General features: G+C 28.3%; 1 protein-coding gene across 2 annotated transcripts in view; it reads right to left on the bottom strand.

Moving 5' to 3' along the window:
- Positions 1-1,894: 1,894 nt before the first annotated feature.
- The window catches only part of LOC129966594 (coiled-coil domain-containing protein 66-like), a 76,607-nt gene continuing 60,974 nt past the window's right edge, over positions 1,895-17,527 (bottom strand). For both annotated transcript variants that reach the window (XM_056081079.1, XM_056081080.1), the window contains exons 12-16: positions 16,769-17,051; positions 11,055-11,423; positions 7,515-8,088; positions 6,069-6,155; positions 1,895-3,646 (exon numbers count right to left, since the gene is read on the bottom strand). In XM_056081079.1, the coding sequence (XP_055937054.1) occupies positions 3,581-3,646; positions 6,069-6,155; positions 7,515-8,088; positions 11,055-11,423; positions 16,769-17,051 (1,379 nt within the window). In that variant the 3' untranslated portion in view covers positions 1,895-3,580. The remainder of the gene's footprint in view (positions 3,647-6,068; positions 6,156-7,514; positions 8,089-11,054; positions 11,424-16,768; positions 17,052-17,527) is intronic.

Here is a 17,527-nt window from a genome sequence, read left to right as displayed (position 1 = left end):
ACATTTACCCAAGTTTCACGACAAAATTACAGTCAGAAGTTGATAAGACAATTAAATAATTCAGCAAAAAGATACAGTGTTCTAATTAAAAGTCTTTAATTATAAACATATTCATTTAACACTAGCCACCTTTGGCGATCATCTAATCAATCAGGATTAATAGTTTGTGAATAATGAAATTGATTAAACTTAAATTATAATAATAAATTTCTTGCAGAAATAAATATTTTCATTGAAAATATAAGGACTGAAAGTAAAAATCAATCAATGCTGAAGTTTTGCACGAGTTACAGAATGTTTACTACTGTATGTGCTATCTCAGAAGTTGAATCAGAGAATTTTTTTATTGAATACACCCAACAAAAAAATTCAGTGCTGAAATAATAAAATAACTATATATATATTATATATATAATATACAAGAAATAACAGTATTTAAGGGATGCACATTAAAAATCTTCCACAGTTACTTGGTTGTGATGTTAGAATTTAAATGTAAGTACAATAAAAAAATTTTGAAATTTATATAAAATAAATTGTACAATAAATATTATTCAAAGTAGAAATATAAAAATCTTCATATCTTTATCATGAATAATGTAAGAAAATTCAAACTGAAATATTGGTCAATACTAAAATGATTTGAGTTTCATTTAAATAAAGAAATATATTCTTGTAAAATAAATTCTAAAATATTTGTAAAGATCAATTAAAAAATAAACAACTGTATGACAAATAAATTCATATCATTAAAAATATAATGTTTTGAGTTTTAAGATGGTGTAAAATCTATTTTTATATTATAATATTTTCAGTAATTATGGTGGGAAAACTTCAAAATTTCTCTTAATTTTTTAAATAAAATTAATTTTTTTTAAAAAAATTGCTCTGATGTACACAATTTCATTTACCAAAGTCAATTTGCATTATAGAGCATCAACATATACATGCATGTATTCTTTTTTATTTAATAATTTAAATGAATTAGATTAAATAAGAAATATAAAATTATTTATTTGAATTAAAATTTCACCTGTAATATTACAGAAAAAAAAACACAAAAAAATGTCATTTTTTAACAAATAGCTTTTATTTCATGCTTTGTATGATAATTACAAAATGCATCATCGAAAATCTAAATAAAACACGATATATTCCAAAATAACTTTAAAAGATATGTCAAATTACACTAAAATGACTGAATAAAATAATAATTTGAACAATCAATCAAAAAATTTTTGTGCAGATACACTGGATAAGCAAAATAATGCTGACTATACAAGGCACAATACTTCTGACTAGAGCTATATCACAGAAGCTTAAATACAAAAAAATAGTGAGTGGCATTTTTATACAATGATATAAATGTATAAAAGAATAGCTGTACATTTCTAAATGTGTGTTAAGTCCTCTAAGATTGATGAATATCACAAAGAAATTTTATATTCATGAAAACATAATGTACAACATTTGTTATTGACTAACCTCTTGTATTGCACTCGTATTACATTATTTAACATTACATTTCATTCTTTAGTGTAATGTAATTATTGTATAGTAAAACATTGGCAATATGTTATAGTATTATTTTACAATTCGATAAAAATGGGGGAACAATAAAGATTATCGATTTAAGAATTTTTTGAATAAATTAAATTTTAACTTCAATACTAATTTTCAAAATAAATTAAAATATTTGTTAGCATTTATCATATATTAATATGCTATTGTATATTCAAAAGACAGCTGTTTAATTCCTAGAAAAGATAATAAATTTTTTCTAGCATTTCAAAGTCAAATCCGTCTTGTTACCTAATTTTCCAAAAAAAGTATTAACAAAAAAAAAACTTGATGAATTGGAAATATTTTTTTTAATGTATTGAATTTTGTTGAGGATATTTTTATAAATGCATTGAAATATTTTATAAAAAATATTGTGCTTTGTCAAACCAGACAAACTATAAATAAAAATTTGTGTCAAAATGCTTTCTTTAATAACTTAGCCAAAACATTTCGTTAACAATTATTAGCAAAAAGATAAGTCATAAAATATTAAAATTTTAACTAAGTAATGATGAAAAAAATGATTATGCAAATCACATTTTTGCAATTCTTACAATTGGCATTAAAAATTACCATTATTTTATTTGATTGAATTTCCTATAACACAAGGCATTGCTTAAACAACACAAATTAGTAAAAGAATAAAAATTTGAATTAAATAAATAAAATATTACAAATAAAGTGCACAAAAATTATTATTCTATTCACTTTCAGAACAGACAGTGGATATTAAGGTATTGTTCAAGTTAAAGCATATCCTTTTTTTGTGTCCATTAATTTTATTTTTAATTATATATAACAGTGCAATATAACAGCTTTCTGTATTAATGGAAATACAAAATTTCAATGACATGACTAGAAAAAGAAAATGGCAAATAGTTGTTTTGATACTTTTTATACATAACATATGCAAAATAATTTCAAACAATTTTTAATATGACTAGCAAAAATATATTTACATTCCTGTTCATATTATTTTATTCTTATTAGGAAATTTGTTAAGAAAAAAATTGCACCACAAAAATTCAAATCACAATCAAATGAAAGTATGCATACTGATGTAATGAAAATTATTAAATGATATAAAACTTTATCATATTTATATTATTTTCAAAAATATTCAAAATTTTACCTGGTTCTAAATACCAAATTATTTATCTGCATTTATCTTTATTAAATTATACCACTGACATAAAGCTAAAAGTAACCAAATCAAAGGAAAAATATCAGTAAATAAGTTGAAGTTGCTTTAAAATATCATTTCTGTAAAAGAAAAAAATTCTGCATGCCAATAGATATGCACCAAAAACTGTATATTAATTATATACAGGTAAATGTGATTTTTCCTGTTATAAAAATGATGTTTTTAATCATGAATATGTTTTTCTTTTGATTTGTTTTTTTAAGGTTGTATATCTATTGTAATCAATATATTACATTGTACCTTCATTTAACATTATGAAATATTCATATAGCCTTGTTCTTGATAAACAGCTGTCTCTTAAAGACTTTGTGTAGCATTTTAAATATTTTTGTAACCGGAATTGCATTTCAAAAATAAATTTTAATGCATATTCTTTGTTGACTTTTAAAAATTGTGTATGCAACAGAACAAAATAAAAATCTTTATTACATTAAAACAACCGGTTTTCAGACGATGAAATGAAATATTGAATATTGCCAGATGTTTATATAAGTAGTTTGCAAATATATATTTGATTTTTTTAAAAATCTGGATATTTTTTGATTGCAATAATCAACTGTCAAATAATGAATTTCAGAAGAATGTTTGGAATTATAGCATTTCTTTACAGTTTAACTATTATTGCACAAATTGCACCTCAACGAACACACACTGCAGATTTTACAAATACAAGACTACAAAGTGGCACAGCATTTGAGATCAAAATCTGGCAGTATATGCATTATGCATACAACACAGTTAATTTAAAATCTGAATGATTTTAAAATTCTGTATTAAAATTGCTGTACAGAAATTGGATATAGAGAAGTTTCATCAAGAGTAAAAAGGAGGAGGACGGCGGATTAAACTTTCCAATTCCTTTTGTTTCTGAATCAGACCCTGTAAAAAAGAAGTCAAATTTTAATAAATAAACAAATAAATAACAAATAACCAAAAATATGTATTTGTAAACCAGTAAACCTGAGCAACAGTTTGGGCAATTGCACTCCCCCCCCCCACCTTTCCCAAAATGAATAAGTCTAATCAAATTGTTGAAATTAAATACTCAATAAAGTGTATAGGTAGATGGTTGAAAACATAATTTAATAAAAAAATCGTCTAATAGAAAAACTTTATTCAAGAAATCAAAGAGGTAATATTCCACATAGTCACCATGCTTGTTAATGCATTTATGTCATCGATAAACCATTCTTAAGAAATCGGCATAGAAGAAATAAATGTCAAAACCACAGAGTTACATAACAGTGATTTCTTTAAATTCAGCATTGGTTCTGAAATGAACACCTACCAAGTGCATCTTCAATTGTCTGAAGAAAGGTAACTTATTTGTTGTGAGATACAGTCTGTAAGAAGGATTTTCCATCATATTCTATCGAAAAACCTGTACCAAATTATGTATAATCAAGATCATGTATGGTCGAGCATTGTCATGCAATAACAAAACTCTTTCAAGAGCAGTCCCCATTATTTCTGGTGCATGCCTTATTAGATTTCAACCGCAACCAAGTACCTAACAATACAGTCATTTTCTAACAGAAATTTAAGAATGCTATTATACAACTAGCTCTATCTACTGGCTATATTTGAATGCTGAGATTGTCTATTATATTTATGCATAGAATTTAATTCACGCTAGGAATTTATGCATTCATGATGGTTATTGTTACCTCATTTTTGGAGCCACCTACATACAAAATAGTGAAAACAATTTATTGATGCAGGTATATTTACAATACATTGTTGTAAAATATATAATATCAAATTGTAATTATTTTGATTTTTTATTTGTCATTTTCAGTAACTGACATGAAAATATTGTTAGACTTAATGACTCCTGAATAGGCTATAGAAATTAAGAAATTTATATAGATTAGTTTGTAAAATAGGAAGGAAAAAAAGGAGTAAATGATCTGTGCATCCATGATGTCTATAGCATTAATAAGAACAATACAAAACTTTCTCGAAAAAAATAGTAGATTTCATTCATTAATACTCCTTTTCAAAATACCATAAACAGATAGCATAACTACCCCATTCAACTTAGTCTGGAAACAAAACAAAAAAAAAAAAATGATTATGAAAGTGCACTGATATTGTTAGATTCTTGAATCCTTGCAATCCCTTTGAAGTTTCATTTTATATACTAAATAATATTTTTGGTCATAAACTAATTAAGGTACACCAGAAGTCATTAAAAAATCCTATTATCTTAATATTTTTATCTATAATTCATTCATCCCTGCATTCTGTGTATCAGTTGAGAAAAATGTTTACATCAAAAATAATATACAGGGAATCCACTTTAACTTCTGTCCAATGACTAATTTCTAAAGCTTTAGACAGGCATAAATTCGAATTTGAAAAATTATCAATAAATATTTTTTTATATTTTTAACTAACAAATATACTGCTGAAAAAAATTAAGAAATTCTAATTTTTTTTATATAATTATTTGGTTCTATCATAATATTTTGTAATATATTCTTGAAACACAAAAATTTTAAATAAAATTTCACTCCACACAAATTTGATTGCATTAAAAAGCTACAATTTTCATTACTTTAAGCCTATCAAAGCTGATATTAATCAAGGCTGATCTACCTGAATCTGAATTGCAGTTATTGAAATGGTCTAAATCTTCTGAAATAACAATATTCAAAGCACTACAGCTCAGACAGTTTTAATCATAAAAGAAAACTTTTTTGCTTTTAATTTTAGTACATCAATAATATTTTACAAAATATTAAAAATAATATTTAGGAATTGTATAAAAGTTCTGACTTCCCAAATTTTTGGCAGTTTATTTATTAACTAGACCAACATGAAGCATAATTCTTTGCATCATTTAAAGATTTTTTTCTACCGAGGCTAAACATTTTAGAAATTATTAACTACAAGAGTGGATATCCTATATATAGAGCTTCATGGAATATTTAAATTGAAATATTAACATTTCAAATGAAACATAACTATCAAATATAATTTATACCAATATAAAAATAAAATTCTACCAATGTGATGTAAAACTTTAATAACAATTTCTATTGGAAATAATTTTACTAAAGCATGCAAATGATCATCTATTGACAGAGTTCAAATTATTTATACTGCTAAGTAAAAAGTGAATTGAAAATTATCACAATAAAATAAAATCTAACCATTCATAACATTTTGAAATCCACTATAACAATAAACAGGAAAGCATACATTCATAAAACTTCTCACTAAAATCAATATTCTTCGAATCTTAAAAATAAAAAGAAGAATTAAAACTTGCATATGTTTAGTAATAAACAATTACCTGTCTTAGAGATGACAAATTCTGTAATATTCTATCCTGACGTGGTGTGGGCCTCCCAGTTACAACTTCTGGGCAAACAAGTGGGTTCTGTTAAGAAAAAATAGATAAAAGCTAATTAAAAGAAGAAAATATTTTAAAATAACATGTTTAATTAATTTTACAACCATTTTATTGCATATAAAATTTTGATAAGTAATATCTTTATGTGGCGATTATTTTTAAATAGTGATTTCTTAAGAAAAGGTTTTATTAAATGGGAAATAATAAATCTGCAATAAATTTTTAAAATATCAGATAATTAACAACTATAATAAGCTGTTATAATTACTTCTTTCCACATTTCAGTAGACTCTGTGGAGATTATGTATTTCTTTAAAAAATCATATACACCTTTTTTTAAATATTATATGTAATTATTAATTAGTATGACATAATATAATTCTAATCAGTTATTTGATTTTTTAATTTTTTTCTGAATAGAATCTGAAAGAGAAACATTTTTAGACTATTAATAATAGATATTCTTAAATTTCTCATATATATTTCAATTTTATTTGAATTGCAACCAGTTGTATGCAAAAAATAAGTGAGCACAAAATGAATTGAAAATAGCTATAAGCATTTCATGCAGTACAAAATTTCTATTTTAAATATCTCAGATACTTCTAGGGCAAAAATAAGGTTGCTTTTATACTTCAAGAGAAATCATTCCTTGCATATTTATGAGGTATTATAATTTTTAGTAGGGTGAGGTAATCAGAACTTTCAAAGGCATAGAAAATATCTCTCTTTATGTGTTTTGGTATTTTAAATGGTATTAAAGTTCTAGAACGCTAAGACTATAGTCATCATAAAAAAATTATAAGGCATAAATATCATTCTGTGGTGTCCTAGTGGTGCAGCCTCTGCTTTAGGCGGGGATTTCAAGTTTGAAATTTAATTTCATTAAGCATCCAATGTGTATGTGGACTTGGTGCATGCTAAAACTGACATTATGGGCAAAATAGCCTGCCATTAAAGAAGCACAAAAGCAAGTAGAGGAAGTGCCAGCTCAGATTATGTCCTCGTTTTATAACCATGGTTCTTTCTAAAATAGCCTTAGTGTTGCTTTCAAAAGGAAAATCTGAACTAACTTAAATGTGGCATAAATATCTTTCAAAAAGGATGGACAATGACTTAAGAATTCTGAGGATGTTAAGCAATAATAATTATTTTGTTCGTATTATTGCATACTTCTAAGTAATCTTAGTTTTGTTTGACAAACAATTCAATTTATCACTGAATTCTGTAATCCACTCCTATGTCCTTATCTTTTATTAGAACAATTTTTTTTATCTATCATTTGTTTATGTCTGTGAGCTTTAAAAAAATTTCAAGCTCACGAAAAATTCCGAAGTAATTCTAATAATTTGAAATACTGAAAAAATGGCTATAAAGGAAGCAAACCTGAGCTAAAGGTGATTTAGGCTTCGAACTTCCAGCAGACGACACAGAAGCAGTCTCACTTTTCCCACTGCTTTCTGCCGACGAAGCTCTACTACCTTCTGCAACTTTAGACCGAACCACACTCTCCAAGTCAAAACTCTCTTGATCGCTCCACTTCCGTCGCTGGGTGGTAAGCGGGGGTGGCAGTTCGTAACGAAATGTTTCACCAATCATACGTGGATAGACACCAGGTACATGGGGGGGAGAAAATATGTGGTAATTTCCAAGGGGATGGAAACTCTCTTGGCTGTGCCACTTGCGACGCATGGGGGGAAGACTGCTTCCTCCATAGGACGGGGCAGCAAACCTGTCTATGCGACGAGATGGTGATGGCTCAGAGCCACCAATGATGGATGGAAGATTGTCTGAGCTTTGTGAGTCTCTACGGTGAAGAAAGGATCTTGAGAAACGACTGTTGTGATTGGATGGGCTGTAGTTAAAGTAAGCGATAGTTTCGGCAGAGCCACAGTCTGAACGGAAACCGGATGGTTGCTGGTAGCGAGGAGTTGAGTTGCTTCTGAATTGGTGATATGATCTGCAATAAGAATCATTTTAATTATTGTACTGATTGATACAACGATTATACAGTACACTCCCGAGTATCCCGTTACCGATTATCCGGCTTCCGTATTATCTGACCTATTTTTTTTTTTTTTTAGTCGTTATTTAATGAGGAAGGCAAAGTTTGCATTGTAAGAGGGCGTCTGTTATGATCCTTCTACGTGTCGTGTGCACCATACAAGTTGTGACAGGAAAAGAACAGCGTTCTGCTCGTTGTTCATTTTTTCGTCAGTGTGTAACGGACCTCAATTGTTGCCGCTGTTCTTGATTATAACTGCACAGTGCATACAGTATTCATAAATAGTTATTGGGATGTGCTTAATGTTTTTTTTAAGTGTAACATAATGAAGATTTCAAAATGGGTATTAACCGAAAAAAGCTATGGAGGAGAAATTATACATTATACAGATTCTGGCGTGATAGCAAAAACCAGCAATTGTTTCTATGATTCACCAGGCCGCGTTCACATTCTACTTGACTTCAAATAAATGGAGGGTTTAGTATTCAATATGAAGTAAGAAAATGTGTATTATAACAGTGAATTTTGGTATAAAAAATTTTGCCTTCTGGTATTGGTGGGCAAAGAAATGAGCTCATAGAGCTTCAACCTATCCAGGGTTTTTTTCTTATCCGGCCTATCTTTCCGCCACATTAAGCCGGATACTCGGGAGTATATTGCATATAATAAAACAAATATCAGAAAATGTAAATAGAAAACACCTAAAAATTAGGATATATTAGGAGGATCACTTAATAAGGATAAGAAATTTTCTTTTCGCATGCAAATTAATATGAAAATAAAGAACTTGATAAGAACTTATCTGATGAAATATGATTTAAGAATTTATGAAGTACAAGATTGAAACATTTTAAATTAAAGTAATGTGATATATATTAAGAGTCAAATTATATATAATTGATTTGAAACTACATGAATTTATCTGAGCTTGAATGCTAATAAACACATGAGCAAAAAAAATGTTATTTAAAATCTCACAAACAAAAAAAATTCTACACATTCCAGAAAATCGTTAATTTATGGATACTACACGGTATTTCCTGTATGATTAAAGATGTTCTTTTTCTGCAAAAAGTATTTCTACAAGGAAGTGGCTTCTTAAAATAATTTTGATATTTAATACTAAGTGGACTATGTGGAGATGAAGCAGAGAAAGCAGAGAAAACAAAATTCAACCTATGTGGTGGCCAGTCACTAAGTCCTATTATTTCTAAAAGACATACAAAAAATGAATGACCTCTTTATGTATGAAGTTGCATTTATAATTGACCATATTGATATAATTGATTCCTGAACTTTAATATCAATAATACATTCATGATCCATAAGATGCATTTGTGCATTGTTATTCTTGTGACAAAAGATAATATGTGATTGAGTTATGTGTAACAATTTGCAGAACATTGTTAGTCTGTTGGCAAAAGAAATTCACAACGGATACTGTGCTACGAAACCATTACAGTACCACTAACAAGCTGAAAGATGCTGTGCAACACGATTTCACTCTTGTTGTGCCAGCAATGACTCACAAGAATCTAATTCCTTGCCAGGTCAATTAAAAGTGTATAATAGCGCCTTTAAATCATTAATCAGTTATATCGCCCTAGCAATTCGGGAATATATGATTCATGGTAAATATAACTTCCAACATAAAAAGACGTTAATTTACTTTTCTTTAATGGGAAATGAAGCATTCTGAAAATCTTCTATTTCATTCCTGTTAATAGCCTTTGTGGTGGTAATATTATAAGCCAGATAACAACTTCCGGAGAAGAGAGTACTCTTTTGTCTAGTGGTTATGTTACTCAGCTATGAACCCTAACGTTGCGAGTTCAAACCTCAACCCGCACATTGGTGACCCTGGTTCTGAACAACCGCATCCTTCATTCGGCTGTCGTGGCTCCATCTACCGGCAGCAACCACTCACACACGCTCGCCGTCGCCCGCCATAACACTTGGCGCGATATCAACGTTCGTCATAACGCCTGGCGCGATAATCACGTTCGTCGCTCGCCATAACTGGAGCGATAAACTCTACCGACTCACTGGTGGGAGACTGTTGTGGTGGTAATATTATAAGCCAGATAACAACTTCCGGAGAAGAGAGTACTCTTTTGTCTAGTGGTTAATGTTGGTATTAAAATTTAATAATGTATAGTGAAGTCAATTTGACACGTACGTTGCTCCCACACACATGGTATTCCCACCATCTTTCTAATTAGATAACACCTCCTTTGCTATTTTAACCTTAGTAGAGAACAGAGTCATCTAATTAGATAGGTGGATCAGTACAATTAGATAGAAATGAACAATAAAGGAGGTGAGTAAGGTGAGGAGTTAAACAGACAATCTTTACAACAGTTATATGTATCATGGAAATTTTATATAACCGCATCCAGAAGCTCCGTCTATGATCAATATTACAATTTAAAGCTCCAAATTTAAAGTTCAAATCTTTCCAAAATCTTTATTTAAAGGAAATTAATTAATTGGGCTACAGTTATTGAAAGCTAGTACAATGCTAAACAATTTTAACTTTGCTACACTGAACAGTAATTAATACACCGATGAATCTAAACCAAAATTAAATTAGTAATATATAATCTCAGTGGATATCCGAAAAGGGCAGATTATGGCTAATATCCAATATATGCTTAACATCCGAAAAGGGCAAACAATCGCCAGATAATCTTAAATTCGATTGAATTTGAATAACCTCTAACTCTAATCAACACTAGATGGTTAATATTGAATTACCGACTTTATTAAAACGTTCAATAAATAAGAAAAGAATGAAAAGTATTCATTAAGCGCTTTGTTAGCAATTACAGTGAAAAATGCTGAATAATAAAAAGGCGAAAATAAATATTATTATTTACTTATTAAATGTTTAAAGAAAACATTTGCATGACGAAACATACCTTGTTTCAAATTCTGAACTACTATAACCTAACGTACAGTCAGAGCTACTCGCAGCTCTTCTGCCGCGCAAACTTGGATATGATGAGAGGGTTGACTTCCGCGATGATTCATTTGCCTTTTGAGCTGCAAGTTCCCTTGCCCAGTGCTGTTTGCGGAGTTCTTGCATCTTTTTCCTTTTCGTAAAATGAGGGTCCCTTTCAGTCATTCTCACGTAGGACTTGGACGGTTGGTTAACACCCCATTTGGGACGTTCGCTGACGGACGAACTTTCATTACACTGAGGTCTGCGTTGTGCTTTGTACGGCTTACTGTGCTGGACACGAACAAGACGTTTTGCGGCAACCGGACTGTGAAAGGAGCTCGTGTTGCTATAAGAAAATAATAATATCAATATTAATAAGAATATGTTTCCAGAATAGATGATGATTTTTTTAAATATATATATTAAAGAAACATTTTAAGATGATAGTGCTTACAGGTTAGAATACTATTAATATATTTCGGCAAGCATAGTGAAAAATAGTATTCAAAATTCTCTACAGATTGTAAACCATTGGACCTGGAACTAACAGATTTACCACGTAATTACTTTTTGGGAAATAGGTGCTCACTAAAAATTCAAAATTTGAATTAATTTTTAATGAAAATTTTACTGTTTTTCCTTAATAATTTCGAAACGTAATTATAGAATAAAAGGCATTTTCATCGCATTTTAAAATTCAAAAAATAATTTTTTCAATAAGAATAACTTTATTTCTGTATTATTACTTCCTTAAATTTTAATAAATTTACAAAAATAATTTATTATATTTTTAGTAATTGGATTTAAATGCAATAAATTATATAAATAATTTATTGCATTTAAATAAATTATTATAATATTACATGCAATAAATGTAAATATTATATGCAATCCTACAATTTGGCTACATTATAAACGTGAAGTTATATCTAATTAATTTAATTGAAATTAAACGTAACCAATATTCCCAGCAAACCAATTGCTCCCAAAGGCGACAAGTATTATAAGATAATAAATTTAACTATACCTCAATTTTTTGTTTATCAATAATTTTTAGGTAATATCATACCACTTATTAATTTATGACTCACTAACAAATTAGCTTCATCCAAAAAAAGAAAAAATTTTAAATTCCTATGAAGTAAAAAAAAAATTAAAACATTATTTAAAAAAAAAAAACATGGGCATATTTTATCTGTTTGTAAAGAAATATTTATCTTTATAAATTATCACATAGCAAATTGTCTCATTTAAAGAGAGATAAACTGATGTTCAATATTTACAGATTACAAATAACTTCCATCACATACGAAAAGGAAGGTAAGAAAGACAGTAAGAAATCCCAAATTGACCAACTTCCAAAGGTACAGTTACAACAATGAGAGAGAGAAGAAATGCTTTAACCTATAAACACAGACATAAGCCCAAACGATTTCGTGCCGTTGAGTGGCTATTATTTTTGCATCATATTTCTTCTTCCAATGCAACTGAATTCTCAGTAATTTCCAGGTAATCTTTCACAGGTCTGCTGGCAACTAGCCAAAAAATATATCCCCCGCCTTCTGTTGAATCAGTAATTTGCAGAATTCATGGAACATCTTTTTGTAATTATATAGTTGCAGATTTCTATATGGATGACTCATGAATGCAGTGCAGTTTCTGTTTAAAATAAAATTATAAAAACCTACCAAATTAATAACAGTTACCTTTTGGTAATATACGTTATTATTCTTTTTGCAGTCAAAATTGTTTAATATTTGATTAAATATAAATTTTTGGTAAAAGAATTTGCATACCTCTCCACTAGAATGAACATTGTTCCTTTCAATCAGAAAAAAAAAAAAAAAAATCTTGATCCATTCTACATTGTTAGAATAGAATAGAATACAACTAATTCGCAGAGCTAACGAATGTTTACCAATTTCTATAGTATGAAATATTTTACTCTTTTTTCTAAAATAGTTTCTTTTAAGAAACTCAGTTTTTATCTCTTCTTCTCCTGCACTCACTTATTCGGAATTTGGTGAGCACATAATGGTAAGCGCCATATTACTTTATTATCTCTGGCATGTGCTATTATCAAATTCCGAGAATTCTTCGAACATGACAGTACTAAATTAAAATGGAAAAATAAATGTTGAAGGAATTTTATGAAAAAATTAAGCATATAAAAGAAAAACTTATTACAAACAAATTCCTCAATAGCTAAAAAGTGGAAGGAGTCCTAACTACAGACCAGTAAAATATACACTAATACGGTTGTATTGCGATCAGCGATCTATTAGTCCATTAATCTATAAAATGAAATTAATGGATAAGCCCAGCTGAACAAAGATATCAGCATATTTTTTCAATATGAATAAGAATTGTTTGAATTTTTCATGTCAGTAAATTTTAACTGCGCGTAATTTTACTAAAGAGAGAGACTCCAAAAAACGATATCAATTATTTCTCCTATTTTACGCTTATTGTATGTGCCAATATACACATCATCAAAAAATGATTAACATGAAATTATTACAAAAAAATGCCATAATCCCAGGAAGACTCACTGAAAGGCAAGTCTAGTGTGCAATGCAGAGAATTCTGCCATTGCCAAACAATAGGAAATGCATGAAACAATAAAGTAGAAGAATAATAATTATCTCACCTAAATAGATCATAAACTTGAGAGCTAAAAAAATAATTGAAACCGAACAATTCCTTTCAGTACTTGTGAATTAAATTCCTTTATTCTATCGCATCTAAAATTATATAAATAACCACAATAACAGCGGTTCTGCCTACGTTTATTTGTTTTATTTACTTGTAAGAAAACACAAAAAGCATATTCTTTAACGTCAAACAGTTTTCGAATCCTTTTGTTTAAACCCTTAAGAATTTTTCGAACTTTTAACCCTAATTAATCATAATTAATTGATTACTACTCTAAAGCTTTGTGATAAACAAAAATTTTAATTTTACCATTTGACACATAATAATGAAATAAAAATTAGCATACTTATTTGTTGAATTCAAGCTAAAAAAATAATTTTAAAGAAAAAGACAGATGATATGCCAATTGAAGTGCCAAAATATGAGACAAAATTAGGTCAAACAGTTAAAGAAATTGTAGCAATTTTCAGAAACAGTAATTACTGCATGTCAACATTTTTGCTTTTGTTCTCGAATATCTGTTGAAAGCAATTTAACATTAACATTAGCAGAAGTGCAAGAATTATATATGTGATATTTAAATATTAGATTTAATATTTCTATAAAATAAATGTTATAAAAATTATGTTTAAGTTAATTTCGAAAAATTATTAAAATCAAGAATTACTTAGAATCGAATTAAGCTAAATGTTTGAATTTTAAGATGATAAAAAAATATTTTGTGTGTGTTGATTTGTTCAGAAGTTATTAGCAGTAAAACATATATCATCTTTCACCCCCCCCCCCCTACGCTTTCGGCCTCTTTAAAGAATTCTAAAAATGTTTTAATAATGTAAATGATTCTTCGAGATGTTAAGAAATATGTGTGGCAAATTTCGTTCGAATCTGGCAAGGGTTTAGGTATTGTATGCATATATATTAGACATTTTTGAAATCTCTGGTTTAAAAGACTTAGATATACTTCTCTGTAACAAGAGGCGAGAATAAAAACACCGTATCAACCTACAATTAGAAACAAAATGCGCATTTTATTTCAGTTACTAATTTTCCAACTTATTCTAAAATCGACCATGATAACATAGAGATAAAGTATCGGCTTCGCGGCCTGTGGTGCAGAAGTTTGGAGTGGAAGAGGCCATTTCAAATTACAAGGGTCATCTCCAAACTGCCCTCATACTATTTCATAACAAGATGAAACAATTACTATTTCAAATTTTAAAAAATCGAAAAGGCGGGGGAGGAAGCTCCTGTTAGGCTTTTATCAACATCCAGCAACTTCTGAAATTGCCCTTATTTGCAAATACAATAGAACTAAAATTGAAATCATACTCACCTCAAATAATCAAAAATTCAGTAAACGGAGATAAAATTGAAATCAAGAAGCCTTTCTTTCAATAAAGTTTTCCAAAATCAATCATTTTAAATGATTTTCATGAAATTATAAAAATAAGTCCGCAAGTAATATAAAATACATATTTGCAAAGCTTCTTTTTTTTTAAAATTATCGAACTTCTGATATGCACTGTTTTGAATTGTTCATGAATTTTCATAAGAATGTCCCCACATGTTACTGATGTGTTCTGCTTCTTTTGAATATTCTAAATAATCATTTAAATATATTCTCAAATAATATCTCTTCCCCATCTCATAAAATTAAAATTTACAGTCACAACAATCAAGGTTAAAATATGGGTGAACAAACAGAAATTGCTATATGGGCTCTACAAACACTTCTTTTCAAAGCAAACTTCTAAATGGAATATGCCAGAAATGAAAGCCTCAAGCCAAAGCTCATGAACTATATGAAACAAAAACACCTGTTGATTTATGAAAAAATAGTGCTGAATGTCGTTCAAAATAATAAATCTATCCTCAGTTGTTTTTCATTTAAGAGTCAGCTTTAAAACTTCTGTTTCATTATTGTTATTACGAAATCAGTAATCCTTATTAAAATACGATTTTGAATGAATTCATAAATGCAACACTTAATATAAACATATAAAAGATATAAATTAATTTCTACTTATAATAAAAGTAGAGATGTGACTATGTGTAGACACTTTACAGGCTCATAAATTCCATATTATTCGAAGCAAAGTTACTACATTCTGCAAATAATAAGGAGTATTTAGGGTCATTTCATTTGAAAAAATTTTAATTAATCAATTAAAAATTAAGCAAAATGTAAAAGTTTTTTGAGAATAACTCGTAAAAATCGTTTTTGAACAACATTTTTTAAACTATCAAAAGATTCAATAGACTAACCTCTTCAAAGCCCTGAATTTAATTATTGTGCAATTTTTTCCTCTAATTTTAACAACTTAAAAAATTATGCAATATTTGCAAAAATAGTTGCGATGAAATTCAAACCATTTTCTTTCTCAAGTGAAAATTAAAGATTCCATTCACTATTCACAATCTTTGAAAATGTCATTACAAATTTTTACTTTCCAAATTTTATTTCATAAATTTTTTATGGTATCTATAAAAAAAGTTCCTCTAAATTAAGTATTATATCTGATATACTGGAAAATAATATTGCCTATTCTTTAATTTTCTAATTTATAAGTTTCAATGCATATAATATACTATATAATACAAGATACACAGTATCATTTTAATATTGGAATCAACTGTGCATTTTGTAAGTGACATAAGAAATTAAATTTAATGGATTAGACAACAAGCAAATAGCTTTTTAAAATGTGGATAGTTATATTTATAAGCAAGCAGTACTTGTATGGACAAGTAAATGTAATGTCATTTGACTTTGCACCATCTGAAAAATTCATGTATCCAATTAAGAGAACAAGTGTAAAATTGAAAACATAAAACCCTACACCTCCTAAAATAATACAGTGTAAATATGCCTGTCATATTTTGATGATTGCAAATAATTTCTAGATTAAATTATGAATATTTAATTATGCATACAAGATTAAATTGTAATTGAACACAATCAGTATTATTAGCAAATCAATAGATTACCAAAGACAGGTAGTTAAGAATAAAATATGAACTATTAAGAAATCAAACCTTTCAGTTGACTCTGCATCATCTCCTGTATATTTTCCATAGTGAATATCTGTCTGTGTTCCAAATTCTCTTGCATGACCAGCCCTTGCTCTGACTCGAAATATGGATGGTGTTAAGACTCTGTCCACTACATAAGAACTCTTTTCAATGTCAGACAAAGGAACAGTTTGTATTCCTAATTCTTTTTTCTCGACACATTCACAATCGGATTCTGTTAAATGGGAATTTTCCTTCTCTGCATTGTTTTGCTGAGTAGAAAAGTTTGTTTCTTCTGTTTTAGCACCTAAAGAGACAAAGGAAAGATTCAATTTTCTAATATTTTAATTCAATAAACTCTTTAGAACAATAATTTTATGAAACAAGGATTGTGAAAAAGAAGAGAAATTCTTCCAGAAGAAACTGCCTTCTTTTTAACAATCTAAAAACTGCCAAATATATACTTTATTGTTGAAGAAATGTTTATCAAATTTTACATATCATAATTTAATATGTTAATATAGCTTAATTTGGATCTGAAAGATAATTTTATGCAAAAATAATGTTCACATTCAATACATAGTTCATATTATAACATATGCAATTAGAATATAAAATATCTTTACTTATTTCTACCAAGAGGTGACTAAAGATTTTCAAATTTTAATTCAAAATTATTATCAAAGTTTATCATTTCTCCACAATTAATATTTTGATTCTTCATACCATAGTTACTGAGTTAATTCAGCAATATCATTTTCCTAAAATTCCTATTTTGGATCT

The sequence above is a fragment of the Argiope bruennichi genome, chromosome 4 (assembly GCF_947563725.1).
Source record: "Argiope bruennichi chromosome 4, qqArgBrue1.1, whole genome shotgun sequence".
In the NCBI taxonomy this organism is placed as follows: domain Eukaryota; kingdom Metazoa; phylum Arthropoda; class Arachnida; order Araneae; family Araneidae; genus Argiope; species Argiope bruennichi.
This window is presented reverse-complemented; position numbering and strand designations above follow the sequence as displayed.